The sequence below is a fragment of the Apteryx rowi genome, unplaced genomic scaffold, assembly GCF_003343035.1.
Source record: "Apteryx rowi isolate R43461 unplaced genomic scaffold, aptRow1 scaffold_1366, whole genome shotgun sequence".
NCBI lineage: Eukaryota > Metazoa > Chordata > Aves > Apterygiformes > Apterygidae > Apteryx > Apteryx rowi.
In genome coordinates, this window is record NW_020447604.1 from 23,479 (window position 1) to 49,207 (window position 25,729).

The window sequence follows — 25,729 nt, forward strand, 5'->3', positions numbered from 1 at the left end:
ACATGACTGCCAGGTCTACTCTTGTAAAGCAAGCTCCTGGCCTTCATTAGAAACATTTAATTCCCTCAGCCTTCTTCTAGTTATGAAGTTTACTTAGTTAAGTTGTAATCACTACCAGTATAAAGTCTGTTCAAAAGGTTTAAAGCAATGAAACTGTAAGAAGTTAGTTTATTTCTGGCTCTGATCTAGAAAGCAACCTTTTTAATTTAGCAGTTCTTTGTCCCCTCGTCTTTGGTATAACTAGACCAAATACTCTCTGCCTTCACTCACAGGGCTGGACTCTTCTGTCGCTCCTCTTCAGGCAGTTCCTGCTGTTGCTGATAATCCACTTATTGCTGCTGTTGCAGTCCTGGCAGCTGTCGTTTTCATTCTTGCCGGTTTTCTTTTGAGACCTGCATTGAAGAAACCGCTTTCATATAGGATAATGTGAGATCAAAAGTCAGCATCTTCTGCTACACGATTACAGGACAAACCACAAATTCTGAGCTGCCCAAATATTTCACTGACAACAGGCACATATGTGCCATTTGTAAGAAGCTGTGATATCTTTATCTACAGTAAATCCTAATCTATAACAATGTTTTAAAATAACTTTGTAATCCTAACACCTCTTAGACGATTATGAAATCATTTCAACATTCATTTCGCAAGTTGTTTGGTACAATCACTTTTCTCCTTCTTAATTCTCTTCTCATCCTTCTAGGACCATTTATTTAATACCTCAAAATTTTGTGAGATGGAGGAAAAATATGCGTAAGGCATCAATAAATATTTCAAGGTTTATTAGAAGGGAGAAAGATTGAATTTGGGGAGAAGTAATAAGTCATGACTGGAAAGGAATATAAAAAGGGATCTTACCATGACATCTGGAATTGTGGCTACATAATATTTCTATTTATTTTGAGCGTGGTTTTTAATGCTAAATTTCTTATTGAAACAATAATAGGTCTGTGATTATTTATAAAATGCAGAGATTTCCAAGCTAAAGTTATCTGTTACATGAGCAATGTAATTTAAAATCGAAGGAAGGAATGTTTACAAACCAATATTTCTATTCTGTGTTTCAAATTAATGTCCTTGTGATTAAAATCCAAATGAATGCTTTGCTGTGTTGAAGAGTGTGATCTGTCAGAAGGAAACTTTGCCAAGCAACACACTGAGCTCCTGCTTTTAAATTACTAAAAAGGGAATATGAAAAAATCTTATGCAGGCTTCATAAGGAATGAGCTAATTCTTTTTCTTTTGCACATACAAATTTATAGAAAATGCTTGGGTTTAGGAAGCCATCTGTCACGGGAGATTAGCTCGCTGACACTTGATTCAGAAATGCCTTTTCTTTTTGGTTTCTGTTACTTTCTCCCGGGGATCACACACAAAAGCTCAATGATGCGGGTTGTTCTGGGGACTTCAGAGGAATCACCTATCGGCATTTCCCCTGTCCCTGTGTTCCCTCCAAAACGGATGGCTCATTTTGTCCCCGGCTGTCTCCCACCATCCACTGCTATTGCCAAAGTATCACTAAAGGTGTAGGCTTCAGGAGAGGTAACAGGAGCTTCCTAACTACTCCACACCAAGAAAATCAGCACCTTAGGACATTTAGCAGCTTTCCCTTCTCTGTGCAAGGAAGCTCCAGAGACTGGCACAGGGTGAGAGGTGGGAGGAGGATGGGACATGGGGCCAATGTCTAAAACAAGCACCTTCAAGAAAAGCAGGATTTATGAAGACAAGTTTCTTGTGTTTCTGTATCACACGGCTGGATTCTCCAGTAAATTATGAACTCTGCCAAATCTCGTTGAAAGTTTTCAACAGGTATAAAGTTCTTAGAGTGGAGGGGACAGGAACAGACAGACAGATGGCCTCCCTTAAAAAAAAAAAAAAAAAAAAAAAGGTGAAATTGTAATGAGTTATAGAATAGCTAGTCTGTGTTCATGCAGACATGCTTCAGGATCCCAAGTGTGTCTTTAAGCAATCCAGGATCTTGCAATTCTTTTCCCAAACAGACATCTCAGACTTTGTTTATATATACACAGGAAGAAGTCCACTACATGTCAGTGAGGAACTGTACTCTACAGCCAGGGTATTTCTCTGCATTATTGCAGAAAATACTTTCTCTCCAATATGTGGCTTTCTTGATCATGTTTTGAAATACTTCTACATGCTGCTGTAAAAAGTTGTGAAGTATCCATTTCATATGAGTTTTGGGCATACCTCTATGTGTGTGGTTACAAGAAATATTTTATAGAGTTAAACTGTAAAGGATGGATTAAAAAAAAGAGAATAAATCCCAACAGCAAAAGTAAAACAAGTGTCCAAACCTCACAGGAAAGGCTCCCTGTCACTCTGCACTGTGACACTTGTCCCCACAAATGCCACAGCCTGCTGCCTGAGCAGCTGTTAGGTCCCTGCTGCTGCCACCTTCCCCTGTGCCAGCTGCCCCCATGCCACCTCCTCCCAGGCTCCGCTACCCTCGTGCCCCACCACCAGTCAACTCTAACGTAGCCCAGGGATGTTTCCCTAACTTCTTAAAAACCTCCCCTGAAGGCTAGGCAATCTCTTCTGGTGCCTGACTGGACTCACCATCAAGCCTGGTGTCACTGTTGCAAAGGCTGTCTGCAATGCCTACCCTATATTTGTGTGGTTGCAGTTCAAGCCCATTAGTTCCTGCCCTGTCCCTCCTGGTCACAGAGACTGATTTTATCTCCTTTCTCTTTAAGTAATTTTTGCATATTTGAAGATTGATGTTCTTCCATTAAATTTTCACTTCTCTAGACTAAATGAGTCAAACTTCAAAAGATACTGAGCTGTTAAAGATGTTTTGTTTGCAGTATTTAAGGCTGAACTACACAATCTGATCTAAAGGCTTGTCAGATCAATTGGAAATCTTCCCATTGACTTCAGTGGCCTTTTTGAATACAACCCTAAACTGGGCAAAACTTTAAATCTCATTCAAGAAACTTGAATCTTATTCAGGAGATTTTTCAGGTCTCAGTGAAATGTCAAAATGTCAAAAGACACTTCATATCTGCTTACCTGAAGGAAGAGTTATGTTCAATCATCTTTAACGTTTTGGTTGCTGATCGCAATAAAATTCCTCAAAGTCTTTTTTTTCTTTTTTCTCTCCCACAATTTGAATGGTTTGTGCTGTGAGGAGCTCAGCTTCTCGGGACAGAGCCAGCATCTCGAAGTGGGCTGCACACATTCATGAATCAGGCTGAAATATGCTGGAAATGCAAACAGCCAAATCCCACATAAACATTCACCACTGGTGGTACTCAAATGGAAAGCAAGGTCTAGGATTTTTGCCTTTCATGTCCTTGTTGACAACACAGGGACTTAAACCAAAATGTAAACTGAAATAGTTTATTCAGACCCCCCCCCCTTTTTTTGGTTGATTCCTTTTATGTGGGATCATTGTTATGGGTCAAAGTTTTATGTGTAACTCTCTGCCCCATATTGTAATAGAAATGGACTCCTGGATTCAATAAATGTGACTCATCTCCTTAGACCACTTCCAGTTAGGTGGTTAGTCATTGCTGCTTTGTCACTGGTGGTGAATAACTCGGCAAATAGTAAATTCACCTCCAAAATCAAGGTTCAAGCTGCGGAGCAAGAAAAAATATATTTGACTAACAGCATCAGCCTCATTGGCACGGATCCGGCAGAAGCGACCTTGGCAGAGTACCTGGCACAGGAGGCTGCAGCGGAAGCCCCTGCGGGTGGTAAGGCCGGCACTCCTGCCCATGCCTGGTCCCTGGCACGTGGGAATCGCTGGGGCGCCCCTGCCACGCAGGGAAGCTACTCCACCAACTCTCCTGAAGCATCGCCTGAGAAGGCTTCTCATGGGGAGAGGATGGACCCAGAGCAATCTGCCTTCAGATACCTATACGTTTTTTTGTCAAAAAAATTGTACAGATTCTATGCGTTCCTGCCAGTGTGCTGTTCCCGGCACAATCATGTAGTTTATTTGGCTGGCACTAGGTTTAAAGCAAAGCTCGAAACCAAAATTCTTGTTTGCCTGTTTATATGCTGAATTTCCTGTGCTTTGGTGTCCTGTTTATATTTCTATTCTAATTTCGGAGTATGAAGCAGATAATTTGACTCTGTAGTCCTTCTTCCCAGGAACATAGTATAAAAATATTTATAGTTGGGTATAAATAAACATTGTTTTGTTTCTGGATCCCACAGCTAACCAATAGACTCATTTTTGAGCAGTTAATAATGTATGCCCATGTTTTGCAGATTGAGACTAAAAAGAGAGAGCTAATTTGGTTTTGCAGGGAATGGGTAAGAAATGCTATTTTTCATGTTTTCATTACTTTCTCCCCATGCTTTGCCGTAGAAGCCCACAGATATTCACTGACATCAAGCCTCTGAGTTAAGTAGTTAAGCACAACCTGCTGCTCACTGTTCTAGCTTAGGTGTATTTAATGTCTAAGACTGAACACTTGTATCAAACTCTGAATAAATAGCTAAATGAATGAAATTCAGAGATCATTTTCATTTGACTGATCATTATTACTTTTTTCTAAAATAACTCCATCAGATGCACCAGGGCAATGAAGGGCAAGCTTTTTTTTTACAGGATTGTATGAGAATCTACCTTAAATGGTAAGTCAGGCAGAGAGCAACCAGTTCTGGGCTGCTGATTTGTCTAACAGGCTTAATAAATCTCCTTTCCCCCACGAAAAGATCACTTCCCCTTATTTGTGACAAGTTCAAGAAGAAAAGAATCTGTAGTTTGTACAATTTCAATTAAATCCCCTATATTACAAAGAGAACAGATTTTCCTTGTTTATTTGTTTTTTATTCTGTTTGCTTTTATTTTCATGTTTATTTTTAATTTAATTTTTATCTGTTCTAGCAGTTTGTTTCTATCTGGAAGAAGACTAAGGAGGTATTAGAATTCTCACAACAGATTTTGATTTTAGGAAGTTTTCTATCTCAGGTTCAAGAACTGTGACACAAAAACCAAGTCATGCCCAGCTGAGGAAACTGGTCAGTGGCCCAGCTGTTTTACTCGTGGGAATGAGATCTGTTTTCATTGCCTCAAATAACACTTGGATCACCTCTTTTGCCCTGAATCGCCTGGTACACATCCAGGCAGATTTTTGCCTGTTCCTTCTGAAATAAGTGAATTCGTCATAGGCTGTAACGTAGAAACGAATTGCACTGCCACTGTTATAAAGAACGTGCAAAGTTGGAATGACCGTGGTCTTCCTTCCGTACTTTTTGTTCTGTTTTCAGAAACTGCACTTTCAGAGGGGCGGCCTCTCTCGTTTCTCTTTTTTTCTGTATTCAGACCGTGAGGGCTGCGTTTTGTCCCAGGCTGCAGCATGCAAACCTATCGCACACCTACTGAGAAAACCTCCCGTGGCTGTGTGCGTGGCTCAACAGACTGGGTAAAGCGCGGTTTTCAAACAGCGGCCGTCAGATGAGCGCTCCCTGGCAGCCTCAGAGCCGCGAAGGAGCCGGGCTCCCGGGAGGGGGGTGAAGTCCAGTATGTCCCCAGCAGGGATCCCTATGAATTTTTTGTTGCAGCACCCCGCTTGCAGGAGGGAGGCCAAAACCTGCTGCTCCGGCTGCTTTTCGAGCTCCCGGGAAGCGCAGGCAGCGGGCGTTCGGGAGCCGCTTGCCGCGCGTGCCAAGCAAGCACCCGCTCTGGGGCTGGCCAGCGCTGAACAAGCGCTCCTTGTTCCGCCGAGCTTGCTGCGTTTCTCTAAGGAAGCTACTGTTGAGGAAGACAAGCGAACTCCTCCCTGCCAGCGCTGCCAGGATAATCCAGATGTCAGGTGAAACGCTTTCCGAAGGTCGAGAAGCATGAAGGCCGTGAAGAAACCTGCGGAGCAAGCTGAAAATTAACTATTTAAAATGCCCAGCTTATATTAAAATACAGATCCAAATTTGCACAGTCTTAAGGGGTTTCTTGCATTCTGTTTTGGAAGAAAGAGTTTTATGTCCTAGCAGATAAGACGGTCGCTCGCCCCCGTAGCTCTGCGCCCACGGGGCCGGCTGCGAGCTATGGCCATGCCCCTTCCCGCGCGGGGCTGGCTGCAGAGCTGCGAAACCCTCTCAGCCCAGCCCGCCGCGCTGCTGCGCCCGGCAGGGCAAGCCGCCGAGCAGGGGGGCTTGGCAGTGCGGGAGGGGACGCGGCAACTGCCCGGCACCACTTTGGGACAGTGGGAAAATTGCACCGTGAAAAAAAAATCTGCCATCATTTTTCACCTGGGCTCATTAATTTTCTCCCTGACTGCGTGTGTCTTATTCCTCTTGAAGCCAGTGGCCGCTATTGGCTATGCTAAGGGGAGGGTTTAACCTCCATTTCTACAGAAGAGAAGGGCTTAAAGCAAAAATTAAGGTAATCGAAAAATCAAGCTATTATGAACAAACTCTTGCCAAAAAAAATTAAGAGGCTGTTTTTAAAAGTTAGAAGCACCTCTGTTGCATGAAATTGCTAACTTAAAATAAATAAGGCTGGTCGAACTGCAGAACACACCCCTTGAAAGCCGCATGCTTATAAATTCGGAAGGGTGTTTTCTCAGCACCATCCAGAGCACAGGTAAAATGAGGCCCGCGCTGCCCTTTGCCTGGATGCTGCTGCTGCACGGAGGATGCCTGCGGGGCTCAGGTACGGTGCCTGGCGCTGCTCAGCGCTGCTGCCTCTCTCTTTCATTTCCCTGTAAAATCAACAGTGGCAAATTTTGTACCCTGACTCCAAGCCCACTGAAACAAGCAGACATCTTTGGGGTTTAGTGGGCTTGAAAGACTGAAGATGCCACCAAATATTTATATGACTTCGCTTAATGTATTATAGGAAACACTCTTCTAAGTACAAATGAGTGTGATAAGTAATTAATTTTATGTAGTGCACTGGAGGGGCTTAGACAAAAATATAATGGCAGATGGAAAGGGGATGCCAGTGAGCAGGTAAGAAAGAGCAATGTTATTTTTCAGCCCTGCTACGTTCTCACTCCAGGCTGTTCCAGAACCCTCTTAAAAACTGAGGGTGGCTCCTTCTCTTCTGGATTCTCAGTTTTACTGATTTAATTTCCTAGTGTTTCATAAAGTATTTAGAAATAAGGGCAAGACAGCTCTTCGAAACTGTAAGAGCACCTTCCACGCATTTTTTTCTGTGACAAATATACACAAAGCTCTTTTTTAGTAAGCTGGATCTTAGAGATCCAATGTACCTGGAAAAAACTTTTTTTTCTCTCTTCAACACCTTCTATAGCAGTTTAGATTTGGTAAATTTTATTACTGAAGGAGAAATTCAGTCAGAGTCCTGTAGTTTTTATATGTATATATAGGTATGTACATAGGTAGGTATGCACGATGCTGCTGCATGAGTGATGCTGCATAAGGGGAGTGCTCAGTGTTCTGTGATACTGTGACTACAAATAATAACGGAGAAATGTGGTTTGATTACAGAGATTTGTTTCTGAGCTCGATCACGGAGAGGCAGAATTTAAGCAGGCCTCCCCAGGGCTGTGCGGCCCTGCTCCGCTCCCGTCCTTGCTCCCCGCCGCCGCGGTGCCCAGCTTGGTGCTGCACGACGCCTGCCCTTCCTGTGCTGGGGCGCTTGGCGCTTACCCCAAACCGGCCAATTCTAGGATCAGACTAGTGTTCGAAGCGGCAAACGGGGGCATCTGCACATTCAGGCACGTTTGCGGGGAGGTGTGGGCTCAAACCATGAGTGATGCAGGTGACAGTCTGGGCGTGATCCAGCCCCGAGGCGCAGCCCAGTGGTCTCCACTGTGCCGCTCTCCGGCTGGAAGCCTTGCGGTCTACACGCACCCCGGGCCAAAGGCATCACCACGGGGCCCCAGGCACGCAGGTTTCCCCCCACAACCCGAATGCTGAGGGCAGTGGCCTGCTATGTTATTCTGAGCACCAGCTTCCTTGTTTAGTCCAACACCGGCCAGAAAAAACGCAGCACGGCGTGCTGGAGCCCCCAGGAGACGGTGGTGTTTTTACGTCAGGGTAACGCTAAATCCGTGGACCTGCCATACGGGCACACAAATCCTTCACTCTCGGAAGACGAAAGGCTCTGAAGCCAGGCCTGTAAACACAGGAGCTCAAGTGCGGTAAGCGGGGCAAGCGAGAGCACCCTTTCCTTGCTGCCGTGCTCCTCAGAAAGCTGCTGGAAAGCGTTTCCTCAGGTAGCCTGAGCTACAGGTGTCGCTGAAAACACGACAGTCCCTCTAGTAATTGCTACCGTTTGCCTCTTCCTTCCAAAGAACCGTCGCTGAGGCTGGCGAAGGGGCAGAACAGATGCCAGGGCCGCGTCGAATGCTTCACGGCGGAGCCTGGGCACCATCTGCGATGACTCCTGGGGCACGGCCGACAGCGACGTGGTTTGCGGCCAGCTCGGAGGTGGCAGAGCCGCCTCAGCGCCGGGGCAAGCTCATTTCGGTGCCGGCACAGGAGAAATTCTCCTGGACAAAGTTCAGTGCCGCGGGAATGAAGGCTCCCCCTGGCAGCGCTCCCGCGGCAGCTGGGCCGTCAGCGGCTGCCTGCACCAGGAGGATGCCGGCGTCATGTGCACAGGTGACTTCTGAGTCACGAGTGTCAGCGAGCCATAGCAGGCTATGAAGACGTGCCAGACTACGGTTCTGGTGCTCCGCAAAAGGCAACTGAACTGCCAAAGTTGCTGTCAAGCTCATCACGACATCCCACAACTATTCCCCTATGCTTCAGCAAAAACTTCTTAAGCAAGTACTGTACACCACACATTAGCCTTCTCATTTAAAATCTTTAACTAAAGAAACTCTAAGAAGTGAGACACTTACATTTACTTTTTTTGTAGAGTATAATGCCATTCAGAGGATTATTGACCTTGCCATTCGCATTGCTTTCTAGCTAAAGGATGAATTTAATTGATTGTTCATAGCGTCACTGAGAAAAAAAAACAGAAATTTCTTCATGGAATGTAGAAAAATCTTTCATGACACTTATTTTTCTATGTTCAACACATATACCACTATACATTTAAAAAAAAAAGCTAATAAGAACAAAATTCCAGTGTACTGAGGGTTGGTTTTGTGTTGTTTTTCTAGCAGCACAGGTAAACTAATAATGTTTGTTCTCGTTTTGTTTAGTGCAAGTTGTTAAAAATGTGATATTTCTCACTCTGTTCTCTCTTCTTTTTCAGCTCCCATGATGTCTGAAATTCCTGGTAATTTTTATTTAGATACTTTTTATTTTACTGATCAAATAATTTTGCCTAATATAGTTAATAGTAGGCTAGAGCTTATAAAGAGGAGTATTTGTAAATCTTTTGTCAGCTTCCTCCTCCATATACAATTTTAGTTTATATATCTCAAACTTTCTGAATATGCATCACTATGAGATTTTGACAATACCATACATGAATCCTAACCTGTTGTGTTAGGAATATGCTGTATCTTCAAGTTTTTACTGAATTCACATCAGTCATGATTCCACAATTTTGCATCCAAGAAAAAAGATAGTAAGCATTTTAGGTCAGTCTCCTGCCTTTGATTTGATTATCAGATCCAGAGCAAAACTAAATCATGGTTAATGTCATCTGTCATTGGGAAGTTCTTATTCTTGCCTCAGATTTGCAGCAGCCACCTGAAAACCTGATGATATGGAAGTGTCCCTGATAAATAACATTCTCTTTTTTTGCCTTCCAAAGGGTTGTCCCTGAGACTGGTGAACAGCCAGAACCGATGCGAGGGCCATGTCGAAGTCTACTACCAGGGCAGCTGGGGAACTGTCTGCGATGACTCCTGGGACCTGATGGACGCCCAGGTCGTCTGCAGCCAGCTGGGGTGCGGCCAGGCTGTTTCTGCCCCCGGAAATGCCAGTTTTAGCCAAGGCTCAGGAAACATCCTGCTTGACGATGTGCACTGCAGAGGGAACGAGGCTCACATCTGGGAGTGCCCCAGCAGAGGGTGGTTGGTGCATAACTGCGTGCACGTGGAAGACGCCGGCGCCGTTTGCTCAGGTGCGTTTTACCTAACAGTCCTGCTAAGCAGGATAGACCTCAAGCTAAATGTCAGCATAAAAAACACCTTGCAAAAGCCTTCTGCTTTATTCCTCGTGCGCTAAACCTGTGTTCACCCTACGCCTAATGTTGCATCTCACGTTGGCAGTGGAGCGCTGCCAAGGCAGGGCGCTGGCGACGGCGCGGGGGGGTCCGGCTCCCCGCAGCCTCGGCAGGAGGGCGGCCCCCAGGCACCCGCGCCGCCTGCTCCCCGGGAAACACTCGCTTCTCCTCAGCCCACGAGAACTACCGGGTGCTGAAGCAAAACCATGTGGTCAACTGCTTTCATATATCACCTGACATTTCCTGCTGTCCCTGAGGTGGGGAGGCTCCTTGTCTGCTGGGGAAGGTTAACTTATAACTGGTAAGTCAACAAATGGAGCCATCCCAAGGGAGGAACGCCAGCGCGGATGCAGAGGGCAGGTCCGAACGATCTCTGCATCACCTGGCACGGCCTATCTTCGGAAATTGTAGCACAAAGGCATCATTGTGCTAGAGGCAAAATAAATAACGTTCTGTGCAAGCACAGGGAGAAACTGCCTGTTGGACATCGATAAACTGAAATCTCTGTGTAACAGTCTGTCCTCTTCCTTTTCTAGTTAATAGGATTAGTATAACCTGCTGTTCTGCTCTAACCGTGTATATTAGCAACAGGGCTACAAGAAAATTAGTACCCTGAATTTATACATTATGATCCACTGATGGTCTTGAAATGGGAGTTACTGATGCACTTCAGAGGATATTGTAGACCTTTAACTTTTCTCTTTTCACTGCAGTATATCTGAGTTTCTTCATTGATCTGAGTCTTCTAAAAGTCAGCAAGAAATCATTAAAAGAGAAACATTGGCCATAACTGCTCTTTCAGTTTCTCAGTATACTTCTATCTTTCACTAACATTTCCCCTGTAGTCCTCAGACCTTAGCCAATCATACCCCTTGTTTTTATTTTGAGGACCTTTTTCTTTTTTTTTTTTTTTTTTGCTGGTGATCATACTATCTTGGTTATAACACTTTTTTTTTATCACTAACACTTAGAAAATTCGTATTTTCCCCTTGAGTCATAAGTTGATATATTTCAGAAATGATCTGACTTCTGCTGTAGACCTGTGTAATAGTTCTGAAACAAGGTGCTTTATTCTGCTTTCAGTAATATTTTCAGCATGATGTGCAATATGACCTTTCATCAATAGATTTAATTGTTTCTGCAGTGACTGAGAATTCTACCTAAAAGTGAACTTTGTTTCATTCACAGCTTCTACAAGATCTGAAGAGTCTAGTAAATATCTTATATTTGTATCATTGCTTTTAATATCAGCAGTTTTATGTTTAAAAATATATTTGTATTGTTAAGTTCATTTGATAGATTTAATTGAAAAGGCTGGACATTGCTGTCTTCCTATTGGATGTGACTTCCATTTAAAATAATACAGCAGCATAGTCCAGGTACTAAATAAATGCCTGTCTTTTTATTCTATTAGTTTTTAACAGCAAATAAAGCCAAGAGCTTCTCCAAATTACTTCCATCTAAATGTTAAGTCTGAATAAATGAGGCTTGGCTTTGCGTATACAGAGTCACATGAATGTCGCCATGTAAAGCTCACTCCCAGCAGTACTGCTGTGGACCCTGTGCTGCAGAGCTTGAATTATTCAGGAATATTATTGGCTTCAGATAAAATAGGCAGGTGCTTTGGGAGCATGGCCTTGCCCCAGAGACTCTGAAAAACAGGAGTTTCTAGGTAGACAGAAAATGCATGTTCATGCCTAACTAGTGAAATGAGCAATGCTTTGCTGAAATGACCTGCTTTGCACCACCTTCATTCATCCTTAGCAGAACAATCTCTTTGACAGTACGTGTCAGGTAAGATTATGAAGCATAGCACAGGAGTACAGGCAGAGAGCCAGCGGGGTAGACTGCAGCTTTGCAGAGAAGGACCTGGGGATCCTGGTGGAAAACAAGCTGAACGTGAGCCAGCAACGTGCTCTCGCGGCAAAGGTGGCCAGTGGTATCCTGGGGTACGTTAGGCAGAGCACTGCCAGCAGGTGGAGGGAGGTGGTCCTTCCCCTCCACTCAGCCCTGGTGAGGCCACACATGGAGTGCTGGGCTCCCCAGTACAGGAGAGACACAGACATACTGGAGTGAGTCCAGAGAAGGCTAACCAAGATGGCCAGAGGGCTGGAGCACTAAATGTACAGAGAGAGACTGAGGGACCTGGACTTGTTCAGCCTTCAGAAGAGAGGGTGAAAGGGAGGTCTTATTGCTGATTACAATTACCTATCGGGAGGGTGCAGAGAAGGTAGAGCCAGGCTCTTCTCAGAGGTGCACAGCAAATGGACAAAAGGCAACAGGTACAAGCTGGCACTTAGGAAATTCCACCTTGAAATAAGGAAAAAAAAATTATCATGAGGTGGTCAGATTCTGGAACAGCGACCCAGAAAGGCTGTGGTATCTTGATCCTTGGAGACAGTCAAAACTCACCTGGACAAGGCCCTGAGCAACCTCCTCTAACTGAACTTGCTAGGAGCAGGGGGCTTGACCAGAGACCTCTGGAGGTCCCTTCCAACCCACATGCATCTCTGATTCTGCCTTTCCATGAAGTGCCCAGGTTCAGTGAAATTCTCTTCTCTCTTTCAAAGTAATGTCAGTGAGGTTGGTGAATGGATGGAACCAATGCGAAGGGCGCGTTGAAGTATTTTACAAAGGAGCCTGGGGAACTGTTTGTGATGATTCCTGGGATATAAGTGATGCAGAAGGTGTCTGTAACCAGCTGGCTTGTGGACATGCTGTATCATCTTCAGGAAGTGTGACCTTTACTCACAGCCCAAGAAATACTGTCATGGATGATGTGCAGTGCAGAGGGAATGAGAACTACCTGTGGGAATGTTCTCACAGGGGGTGGTATAGACAGAGCCGTGACAGCCGGCGAGATGCCAGTGTCGTTTGCTCAGGTACACTCTGACCTCTTTGTTTTATCAAGAAGCGTCATGATAAGAAATACTTTGTTTAATATTTAATTTTGTCAAATTGAAAATTGCTCCCCTGAATTAGAATTGTCAGTAACAAGGCTCTTTTCCACACAGAGAATTTCCCTGATTTTTTTAGTTTGATCGACATTTGTCATTGCAAACTTCCATCTGATTGTGCTTCAGAGAAATTTTAGAGTATTTTAAACAGTGTCATTCAGAGTTCATCCAATATGTTTATCCTAAAATCACACTATTTTTACCCACCTGTAACCTAGCAGTCAGTTTTAACCACCTCTGTTTGCTTACTGCCTGACTAGCAATTGCAAAAAGCAATCCTCAGGCACATTCTGCCCTTACAGAACTAACAAGCTTTCACACAGGAGACTTTTCATGAGTTTAAGGTCCTAATCCCCCACGCCTTACCTTGACAAAGCTTCCATTGAATTTCTGTAGATTGTTTATTTGAGTGAGATGATCAGGGACCAAATCCAAAGGTTTAAAGTCACAACTCTTTTGCAGCACAGGGGCAGGAAACAAGAAAAAGGAACCATGACTCTCTCAGGTCCCTTTGAAGAAGGAAGTACTACGCTCAGACTTTTGGGTCCTTACCCAGATTTAACCCTGACAGCTTTTCCTATATCTGTCAGATGGTAAAAGAAGTTGCAGTGTCCTCCTGTTCTCCATTGATTTTCAAGCTGCTAGCAAGGAAAGTCAGTTCTTAATCTCATGTCTCATCATTTTTACACTCTTCAGAACACATATCACAAAGAGTTTAATTACCCTCTTGTTGAACACTTTCTGAAACAAAAACAGGTTTTGTAAAGAAGGGTGAAGTATTATGTTAGTAAATGTGTATTTTGTCTATTTCCTCCTTTCACAGCTTCTACAGGAACTGAAATACCTGGTAATTTCAATTTCATGTTTATTTGATCATTTCTATCTTGAAAGAAGTTTACCTAAAACATAAAGGTACTTCTTGTTCAAAAGACTGCCAATTTACATCTTATTTAGTTTCCTTAATAGTTCATGCATGAGAAGGGCTTCTTAAATGTAGTCTATTCTGACCACAGTGAAAGTGGTTATTTACATAGTTTTCATGAAGCTAACCACGTATTCTTAATCTTTAAGGAGGCTTAACAATTGACACTGAAATGTATATATGTTTGGGCAGAGTGCTGAAAGGATGGGATCCTTTATGTGTGAAAAATCTTCACTGGATCAGGTTCCTAAAAGTCCAAAGTCTTAAAAAAAGGCACTGCATTAATTAGTAAATTAATGATTTTATCTGTTGGATGGAGTTACCTCAAACACAAAAAAAATCTAAGATGGACTTTTTCCACATTCTAGTAAAACTCAAAAGCTCTTAAGTGATATTAAAACATAAGGAGAAAAGATTATTTAGCTTTGAGAAAATTATGGTCTCTATTTTGTGGCTTAGATGAGATTAATTTCATCTCTTCATCACACCTGTCTCCATAAGTAAAACCTTGATCCTGCTTCTACTAAATTTAATATTTCATTGTTAATATATCAATAGATAAATGCCCACTGGTGGTTATCTAACATACATCATTTCTTTCATTCTTATTAACCTCATGATCAGAATTAAGCTGGGAATGAAAAACTGATTTAGGTAAATGTGAACATCTGCTGAGCCCAAGCAGAAGAGCTTTGGTTCAAACAATGAGCCAAAGTGATTGCAAATTGCCGTATGATGACACTAGATCTGCTGGCACTAATCGTATTGCTCTCTTCACTTTTCCTAGAGAGTCGTATTAAGCACCAGGAGAGAATCAAATAGTCAGTGTCATATACTGAATCAATTCCAGAATTAATCCAGAATTTTAATTCATCAGTTTGGCAGTCTACAAAGTCTTATCCCTTTCTCTCCTCTCTTTCAAAGAAATGTCACTGAGACTGATAAATGGTAGGACCAGATGTGAAGGTCGTATTGAAGTCTATTACCAGGGAAGCTGGGGAACAGTCTGTGATGATTCCTGGGACATAAATGATGCGCAGGTCATGTGCCAACAGCTGGGATGTGGAAATGTTCTCTCTGCCCCGGGAAATGCACATTTCTCTCCAGGATCAGGGAACATTTTTCTGGATGATGTGCAGTGCCATGGAAATGAATCCTATCTGTGGGAATGCTCTCACAGTGGATGGTCAGTACATAACTGTGGGCACAAAGAAGATGCCAGTGTGCTTTGCTCAGGTACGTTTGGAGTGAATTTATTTATGTAAATCTGTAAATTGTGTAAGCTGTAAATCTAACCATGAGCCTGAGACAAGGGCTATGGCAGTAAGAGTAGCCCAGCTGTAAGGGTGTAACGTAAGAGAAGCGCAGTGAAGGCAGAAGTGAACCGAGAGCCTGAGTATTTCTTTCTGTTCTCCTCAGCAGTCCTTCAGAGGTGGTCACTGCCAGTGAGAGGGGGTGATGCACCCCAGCAAAGGCTGCAGGTCTTCTGGTCCCGCATGCTCAGAAGGTGCAATTAGTGGACAGTCAGCCACACTGATGGGAGTGTAGAAGGTGGAGGCATTATGTTTTATACAGGATTCTGGAGGAGGAAGCATTTGGCAGCATGGTAAATCCCCTGAGTATTCAAAGGTAGTCAGATACCACCAAATACAGCACAGGTATCTAGATTTCTGAGAGTATATTCCAGCTGAACCCACCCAAAGTACTCTCACCAGAACATTATTTTTAACCGATGTGGGTTTTTTTGACTTAGAAGTCATTCCTAAAGAATAAACTCTTGCTTTGGCATTTCAACACAAGTTAAAATGTTTGTCTTGAATAATGTAGATAAAGATAGGTTATAAAAAAGTAACTTAGCTTTAGAACAAATTAGGCAATCAAAGAGAGAGGATCCTAATGAATTACAGAGAGCAGACTGAGGTACAAAGTTCTCACCCATTACCACCAGGTACCACAGATTTCTGTTACAGTATTTGTTCTGTTACGGGCAACTAATTATTTCTTCTGAAATACAACTGAAGTTGCTAAGGTTAAAATGTTTGTATTTCTTTCTAATCCACAGCTTCTAGGGGAGTAAAAACACCTGGTAAGTCTTATCATTTCTTTAACTGATCATTTTAAGAATTGGGTATTGTACTGAAAAATACATTTTGCTTTTGTTGATGCAAAGTCTTAGGGAAAAAAGATAATGTTTATTCAAGGAAGATGGACAACTTCCAAGCTATAGTTTTTCAAAAGATGTAGGTGATTATGGAAGTCTCAAATTTTGAGAAACCACCTTGAAAAAGAGTGTAAAGTGCATAATTCGTAACTTATCACTGACCTGAAAATCAGGTATCCTCAGCCTATCTCGCCACTCAGCAAACCACATTGCAAAGAGTTGAAAATCTTGGACATGCTTTCAGAAATTAATCACAGCAGAAGTTCAAAGTGTCACACATAGATGCCTGCTTAGCATTCCCTAGGAGTCAAGTTTTGTGCTACTCTAAAGATTCATTGAAACTACAAAGAGAAAATGACCACTTATGTGATTCTTACACAAAATGCAGTCTCTGTATCTCACTGTTTAGTTACGGTGTAAGTACCACACAGCATCAGAGAGACGTTTGCCTGCTCCAAACACAGTAGGCAGGCTGCGTGAATGGCCCTGTTCTGCAGAATATCTTTTTCTTGAGTCATGTCCATTTTGTAATACAGATCTTCATCAGGCACAAGTGCAAGGTTAGAATCCGGGCTACGTTCAGTTTTCTGCTTAAGTGAGAGTTGCAATTGCTCTGTCTTTGCTAGAAATATCACTGCGACTGGAGAATGGAGGCAATAGATGTGAGGGACGTGTTGAAATTTTTTACAAAGGACTCTGGGGAACGGTGTGTGATGATCTCTGGGATATCAGCGATGCTCAGGTCATTTGCAGACAGCTTGGGTGTGGGCAGCCCACCTCAGCACCAGGCGCAGCCCATTTTGGGGAAGGCTCTGGAGTCATTTTCCTAGATGATGTGCAGCGCAGAGGGAATGAGCCTTAGGTATAGCAGTGCTCCTACAGTGGATGGTCGAGACATAATTGTGGCCACAATGAAGATGCCAGTGTTGTCTGTTCAGGTACTTCCTGCTTTATTTTCTTCATTTCAAGAATTTCCCATAAGCCGCAGTTTGAAATATAGCTGAGATATCACTAGGAATTGACCCTATCATGCAGAATATGTTTTTGTTTCACTTCTGTGGGCTGAGACTTATCAAATACGAATATCATACCTATTTGCCAGCTCAACCCACCACTTTTCTCTTTGGTCATTCTTACAGGGTCTGCAGAATAAGGAGAAGGAGGAAGATGTATGTTATCTTTTAAGACTTGTAAATTGTTGAGGCATCTATGAGAAATCTTAGCAGGCACCTTCATCTTACAGACCCCCAGTCCCTGTGAGAATTGGGTTTTGCAATGAGGAATAGTGAAGAAAACCTTTTTCCAATGAATTTTATCTATAATGAACTCAAAATATCAGTGATTTCTCCTGTAGATTACCTGAGATTCACAAGGCTGAGTATTTTGTGACTCAAGTTTTTGAACTTTAGTTCCAGTAACAAGGTATAAACTGTTTCTATTCTTTTCTCTTTATAGAATCTACTAGCGTTGATGTACCTGGTAAGAAAACTCTGAGACAAACTTCATTAACTTGATTGACGTAAGGTATTTGTTGAGTCTGGGGTGAAAAAAGAGAAGCTAGGCCTCCTCCAATGCAGAAATATACTTGGTCCATTTTACATCCCAAACGGTCTCCTCCCCTGAAGAGTGCAGCTCCTCAGAGAAGTGGTGTTTGTGGTTTTCTCCCTCCTCTCCGTACCTCTGATTCCTGAACCTGAAGAGAGAACTCTTCAGCCATAGATCCACAACAATTTCATGCTGGGACCGAGGATCCTCCAGAGACTCCAATCCGAACTCGAACTGCTACCCTTATACGTCTTTTACATTAGCCAATGGTGTTGTTTTCTCAAGTAAAAACAGCCTTTAGAAAATAATATATTTACATGCTCTGTCTAATGATAAGTCATTCCTCCAGTATTCTCCCTTATACTCATTCTGTTGGAAATCTCGTAATCTTGTGCTTTAATTCTCTCTGCATTCTTGGAAATAATCAGGCATTCATATAAACTGAAATTAAACCTGATTACAATCATATCTGTCTAGTAGAAACATTTTCATGAATATAAATTAAGCACAATTCACTCTAATACATGGATTTAGGATAGTCAGCAATGTTTTCTATACATGCCTAAGGCACAAGCTTTATATCATGCATTAAATGCTGTGATTATAAGATATTATAAATGAGTAATAAAGATTTTCCATTGCATGACATTGTTTACTGCTCACCCCTCTTTTTTCTGCACAAAGACTCTGACTGCATTAGTTGCCCACGGTGTCCCTATTAAATCAGATATCTTTTTCACAGAAACCTCACTGAGACTGGTGAATGGAAGGAATAACTGCAAGGGCTGTGTCAAAGTCTATCACCAGGAAAACGGGGGAACAGCCTGCGATGACTCCTGGGGCATAAACGAGGCACAAGTTGTGTAGAGACAGCATGGATGTGGATCCACCACTTCAGCACTGGGGAATGCCCGTTTTGGGAAAGGCTCTGGGAATATTCTCTTGGATGATGTCCAATAGGAAGGGCATGAACGCAGTCTCCAGCAGTGTTTTCACAGCAACTGAGGCACACGTAACTGTGTCCACCATGAAGATGCCAGTGCTGTCTGCGCAGGTATCTTCAGCCGCATGTCATTTATGCTACGTGCTGCACATGAAATACGGTAAAATATCAGTCTGAAAACATATCAGATGCAAACTGCTCCTCTGTGGTACTTGTCTGAGTTGTTGAGGCCAGGGGCCACCTGGAGTCTGAATTCTGTGTCCATGCCTCAGATGTATGCCCAGAGGAACAACTGCACAACTGGGTGTACAAGCACTGTACATCAGCTGTGCAGCAGTTTAGTGACTTGAGTTTCCCAGGCACCCACTAAAATAGCCACAACAGAAAATGAAAACGTGTTATCATGAATTCCCCTTTGGGAGCCTTTGTATTTCCCTGTTAATTTTGCAGGGTTTTTGCTACTGTAGAGGATGAAATGGGCCTAGACACGGTCAATAGTTACACATGTTGCTGTCACAAGAAATTCAACCCTTTATCTCTTGGCCCTTATTACTTGTAAATAAAAATTCAATTATGTCCAAAACAGAAGATTCTAGTTTTGCCTGCCAGGTACTTTCTTTATTTTAGCTGAAGAGCTGCAATGATTTATGTATGATTTGTGACTAAAATATCAATAGGAAAATATTATAGGAAGGAAAAGTTCCTTCTAGATCACTTAAAGGATAGGTGCTACTTATTACTAGGTACTACCAGAGCCATGAAAAATGAATCCTGTACCTTTGCATGGGCGTTTGCATAGCCTTACACGTGCAAGCCTATGCTGTGAAAAAAATCAGTGTACAGACAAAAAAGATCTGCACATCTCTTTTACATGCACTTTTTCCCTCTTATACCCAAGTCAACAAGGACTCACGCAGGGAAGAAAGCCTTACTAATGAAGCGATGTAGTTAGCCTAATTGATTCTTACTGCTCATTTTCTCTACTAATTGCCGTTACAATACTGCATAAAGCCAAAGTGAGATTTGACTGGCTTTGTTCTCCAAATGCAGCTGGCATTGTGGGGTGTGGATTATTATTTGTATTTTCTTTCCGCAGAGTCTGCTACCACGGGCACACTGGGTGTCAGTACCATCACACTTATTCCACTGACAAAAATATACTTTCTGAAGCTGGAAAGTGAAAAGGTATTCGACCCAGTAGTCCTGCTCCATTTGCTCCCCAGTTTTCCTCTTACAGAAGCAGACTAATCCTTGGTTTTCCCCAGCTGCTTTCTCTATAGCACATAACTCACAACAGAGGAATCTCTCTTTGGAGCGGCATACATTTATAACTCCTTTCTCTGGCAGGCATTTAGCACGTGTTAAAGCATATTGTTTTCCAGTTTAATCCTGTTATTTTCCTTCATGGTAATCAGATATCACAATGAAATTTTGTCTTCCCTATGTTGTTAATTATTCATGTCATCATTTTTCATTAGTAACTAATGAAACAAAGATAGTACTATTTATCATTTCCAATAAACATATATCAAAATCTGATGCAGCTTTGTATCTATATCTTCCATATGCAATGACAGTGACGTGATGAACCAAGCCGCAGGGCAATGCCGCCTGAATTTCCCAAGGAAAATCAAAGCGCCGGCCCCGTTCTCTTTCTGCCGCTGAGGCTGACGAAGGCAGGGCCAAGCACGGGGGCCGTGTGGAGGTCTACGACCCCGCAGCGTGGGGGACGGTCCACGAGGGCTCCTGGGGCCTGGCTGACGCCCAGGCAGCGCCGGCCGGGGGCTGCGGCCCCGCGAAGTGCTGGGTACGGCCCCTGCTCGGGCCCGTGCTCCTCGGCAGGGCGCAATGCGAGGGGGCGAACCAGCCCGTGGTGGTGCCCCATTGAAGATGTTGGTGTCCCCTGTTCTGCTCCTGTCTGGTCATTTGTGTAAAGGAAAGGGCTGTTTACAACCAATTCTTAGTATCTTTGAAAGAACTTGGGTTCTGGTCACTAGAGTAACCACTCAGTAGGGATTATTTTGTCTCTAACATTGCACAAAAAATCCTTGGGTTAGGCTCCCACCGGGTATTTTCTCCAGAGAGGTATTTGTGAGTTTCCCTCATCTGTTTTTTTCCTTTACCGAATACTATGGACTATTCCTGAGAAGGAATACCAGAAGGGGTAAACGAATTAAGTCTACGGAAAGGTTGGCTCATGGTACTCATCTCTCTTCTTCAGTGATTTGAGCTTTGATGACTTTAATTTGGGAGTTAATTGGGTTGGGGTTTGGCCATTTATGTTCTGTCTTTTGTGTTGTCTCTGTGTATCTTTTAAATCAGTGATGTATTCGTTATTCATACTCAGAGAGACTCTGAATCAAAATCCGCAGAAATCATTCATCTTCAGGTCTCCCCAAACCCTCAGGAGGTAAAGCTCTAAATAGAAATCCAGCTTTCATAGCTGGACCTTATCACTAGACTGAACCAAACTTTGATTAAGTCAGCATTTGGTTAGGCTGTGTGCTTCAGTCACTAATCCATATATCTTATTGCATTGATTTTACTCACTATCAAATTCTAAATAAAAGAAGTTTAAAGGCAGCGTTAGTCACACCTCACTCTCTGGCACTCCCAGTGGGCATACCACACTAGAAGACCACTTCTGTTTTCTTAATAACAAAAGCTTAAAGGGCACTGGAGGCAATCACTGGAACCGATGATGCCTTGCATGACCCCTGAGGAGACCAAAAGGATTTGCTAGAAGCCGAGAAAAACCTCTTTATTAAGAGAACACTATTGTCCATGTAAATGTTAAAGCAGGATAATCTGCAAGAATATAGCACATGCCAAGATAAGCAACCTGTGTTGACCTAAATTCTTAGTCAATTAAGTTAGCTGGGTAACAGCTAACAGAAGTGACCTGTTGTACTGTGTGCAGAGCCAAGTCCACTGATACCATTTACATTGGGATAGCCATCATCTCCGACAAGGATTTTCCCCCACAGGGGTGGGATTGGGCTTTCAGAGGCTAGGTGATGACAACCTTATACCAAGGCAATACACCTCTGGGATTAGGGAGCAGTACTCAATACTCAATATTCAGTTTTGTCCACAGAAGATGACTTCATATGCAAGGTTTCCACTCTGTTTTACCTGTAAATTGACCATAAATGCAGGAAACCTGTTTGAAAGTCACATTATCGTGTAGGTTTGTTTTGGTTTGTTTTTAAGTGCACAAAAATACCTTTCACTTCAGAACTCATGGGACTGAATTTGGTAGAATGGCTGGCAGAGAGAAAGAACTGAAAAAAGAAAGAATTGAAAGAATATATATTCTAATTATAAGTGAGAATAAGTCTGGACAGCTAAGTGATAAACATGAGAGTACCACATGCTACCGTGTGGTAGTTGCATGTAGCTAGCATGGGTAACAGCAGCAGTGAAAATATGGCATCATGGGCCTTAACAGGAGCTAGCAACCAGACAGAGCACATACCCAGGGTCTCCAAACCTCAACAGATTATTGCATTTAGAAATGCAAAGCATACCACAAAGCTGTACAACACCTAGTCATCATCCTTTGTCACACACACAGTGAAGCCATTCAGCCCCTTGCTAAGCTCACACGTACACAGGAACAGGCACTGTTGTTATCAGGCAACGTCTGTTACTCCTGAGGGAAGTGGGGACAGGGACTGAAGCTGGGAAAAGTGGAAAAAAGACAGTCTTTGGCTCCCCTGCTTGCCCAGTTTTCCTATTGCATCTATTTCCCCTTTGTTTTTATAAGCCCATAAATCCCCCCAGAGCAGGCAGGATTCCCAGAAATGTTCCCAGAGCATTCACAAATGTTCCCAGAAATGTTCAGAAGTGCATAAAAATTGTAAACACTGAGGAGTGAGAAATGCTATTTTAGGTAAAGGGCAATGTTAGTTCAAGAGTGGATAGGCATACATAACAGGAGTAAGTTTAGGCTGGAAGATAAAAGTAGGTCCTTTATTCTCAGCACAGCGAGACTGTGGAAGAGCTTTTCAATGAGATTAAGGGTGCAAAAACTGTTTTTGGTTTAACATGCAGCTGAAAACAGATATGAAAAGATTTGTGCAGTTGATAGCAGTTGATATTACAAATGGTGACTTAGGAAGTCTATTGCAGGCCCATGCTTCTATCATAAGCACAGTGAAAATCGCTTGACTCATCCTTACTAGTCCCCAGAGCCTCCTTTCACTGATGCCCAGTTTGCAACCACACCACCTCTTGAAGGACAGGAGAAAGGGCCTTGCTGCACACCAGGAATGCTGGCAGACTGGGACCCTGGCAAGCAGTGTGCCCTAGCAGAGCACGCCTCCTCCTCCTCCTCCTCCTCTTCCTCCTCCTCTCTGGCCTCCTGACTGCGGTCCTGATGCTACCATGTGCACAGGCGGCTAGTGCACGCTGGCTCCCTCCTGCTGCATGGAGGAGGCAGTCTGGTCCCTCCCAGACAGACCCGTGTGGCTTGGGCCAGCACGGCATGGGAGGAGAAGAGGAAACTGGGAGTAGGAGTGAAGTGAGCCGGAATTTCCATAAAAACCAAATCTTCTAATCAATGGCATCTCCAGTTGTTATATTTAACTAAATCACTTTACTTTAAACTTTGAAAGGCTCTTTTTTCTTAAGTAGCGAAGCAATTCCTTACCAATGGTATTTCATGACCTGAGAGCAATATTTCTGTTCACTCCCCCAGTCAGCTCTGAAAGGCCGGGTAAGCTAGCTTGCACAGGGCTTCAAGGTTTGGCACGCTGCTCCGCCACCAGAACCTCGCCTGGCTGGCTGAGAGCTGCCTTGGGTGTTCCTGTATTGCACTGTGAACATCTCTGCTACGGCAGGGTAGCAGACGTGGCTACTACCACGTTGCTGGGAATGGGATTTGACATAGGTCAGCATAAAACCAGGATTTGTTACGTAGGAAACGTTCTCAAAAGAGTAGTAAGTATATTTACAGGCAGTGGGAATCTTTCATTACGTCTCTCCTCAGAGCAATATGCAATGAAACATGAACCAAACTCTGCACACTTAGCTGTAATCTATTTTCTTGTTCACATATAGCTAGGAGCAACACTGGGTCATGAGCTTACACATTTGTCAAGTCCCCAAGCTGACTCAAATCAAGGCCCAGTACATGACAATATTATGGTAGTATTAGAATTTGCCTTTTGGTGAATTTGGCTGGTTTCACTGTTGTTAGGTTGTGCGTAATCTGCAATAGTTGAGTGAACTCAAAGTTACTAATATGACCAAAACAAGAATCAGACCTGTGTTTTTCTAAGGTTGAGAATTGACATTTTTGAGAAGGACTGATGTTTGCATCAAGAAATATCAACAAATACATTACTGTAGCGTGAAACAAAAGTGCACCATTTTGTGCATTCACACACTGGCATTTTGTTCTGTTTTCAAGGAAGAAGAAGTACAAAGAAGTGTTTGCAGAAGAAATAAATGTACAGAAGAAATGCAGTTAGTGCATAGTTTATAGTTCATTCCTTCGAAGACATTTTAATAAAATTCTTTACAAAATCAGTTATGAGGTTTAACAGGTGTCATGGATTATATCCTTACTAAGTGATAACAAATGAAGAGCTGGAAGGGAAGCTGAAACAGGTGGATGCCTCAGATGGGCCACAGTTTCCCATGAGCTCTGTGTGTCACTATTGAGCAGAGAAGTATCTTGAAGCTTGGCAGGAGACAGGTGGAATGGAAACGGCTGGCCTGCTGTTTGTTTGTCTGTTATGCATATATGTTTATTTGATCTCTGCTTACTTTTTAAGGTATTTATCTAAAATGGAGGCCTCTTTATGGACCCTGCAAAAGTACTATGTTGTTAGACCATCTTACCCAGTAATGTGCTCACTCCTCAAGGACAGTGCCTCGCTGCCCTCCAGTGGTAGTAGCCTCCAGGACAGCTCTGCTTCTTCTGACTGCTTTAGCCACTTAAACTGTTAAATCCAGATCCTTAGGGAGATTACAACACTATTGCTTTCCATGAAAATTTTATATTTAAATGTATTTGGCAAGCTCCACCTTACCTTTGTTTGAAAATGTTGCCAGTGGGGAAGTTGCCCCATCAGAGCTGCAGAACAGCATAACTTCACAGAGGAATTGCGCTGTAGCACAACATATCCTATGTGTCCCATATACAAACGTATATACCTCTGTGCATGTATGCACACATGTAGCTCATACTATACATATGCTAGTCCCCCAATATCCAGATGCTAGATTTCACAATATGAAATACACACTGGAATTCGTATGTAGTTTGAATAGTTGGGAAAAGCTTGAGAGGGAGGGGTAGTTTTATCAGGGCAGAACAAACAAACTCCAGCACTCTGTGAGGAAAGCCTAACAAACACCCAAACTATAGCATAAAGCTATTTCAGTCCAGACAAATGCTGTTTGTTTTCTAAGAGCAAATTTTGATAGATTTCTCTAAGGAGATGTTCTAGGAAACAAGAACATTGTTATTCCAAGACTGCAAAGGTCAGCCCTACTGTCATCATTTCCTTCTACACAGGATTAATATGCTTGATTAGCTTTGGACTGATGCCTTACCATCTCCTTTTTAATGGTGCCTTGGATGTCTGTGACAGCAGTTGCAATGTTTGCTGTGGAGCCTGCTCATTCTTTGTCACCTATCATTAAGAATTAGCTGTACAAATCTTCTGCCCTTGCTATAACATTCACGGAGCCTACAGTGAGCTGCAGCCTCAATAGGGAAGAGCTGGGTAGTGGAGTCTTCAGACCTCTGTATGTCTGTTGAGACTAATGGCTTCTTCAGGATATTTCTTATAAGAGAGACCATGGAATGCTGGGAAAGCAAACCTTGACCTTATTCGTATTCAAGATTATTTGCATTCAGCCGTATATCTAACATAGGATAGATACATGTTAGTTAGGGGCCTGTGCTCCCTGTATCCTCCTATCCCTATATCTGGGCTCCAGATAGAGATGTTCTACAATGCCATTGCTTAGTTTATAAATAGATGAGAGTCCTGCAAAACGACAATGTGAATTCCACCCCCCTCTCCATGACCATGCTACAGCTGCAGGGGATTTCTTAGACAAGTACTTCTGCTGCTGAGCACATTGCTTGGCCTGAGTCACCTGACTGAAGTAT

At 43.0% G+C, this 25,729-nt stretch overlaps 1 protein-coding gene across 1 annotated transcript in view; it reads left to right on the forward strand.

Moving 5' to 3' along the window:
* The window catches only part of LOC112961690 (deleted in malignant brain tumors 1 protein-like), a gene marked incomplete at both ends in the record, with an annotated part of 55,643 nt that overhangs the window by 23,280 nt on the left and 6,634 nt on the right, over positions 1–25,729 (forward strand). The window contains 7 exon segments of the mRNA XM_026057099.1: positions 9,656–9,967; positions 12,640–12,951; positions 14,873–15,188; positions 16,293–16,300; positions 16,736–17,047; positions 17,565–17,588; positions 18,397–18,630. Of these exon segments, the coding sequence (XP_025912884.1) occupies positions 9,656–9,967; positions 12,640–12,951; positions 14,873–15,188; positions 16,293–16,300; positions 16,736–17,047; positions 17,565–17,588; positions 18,397–18,630 (1,518 nt within the window).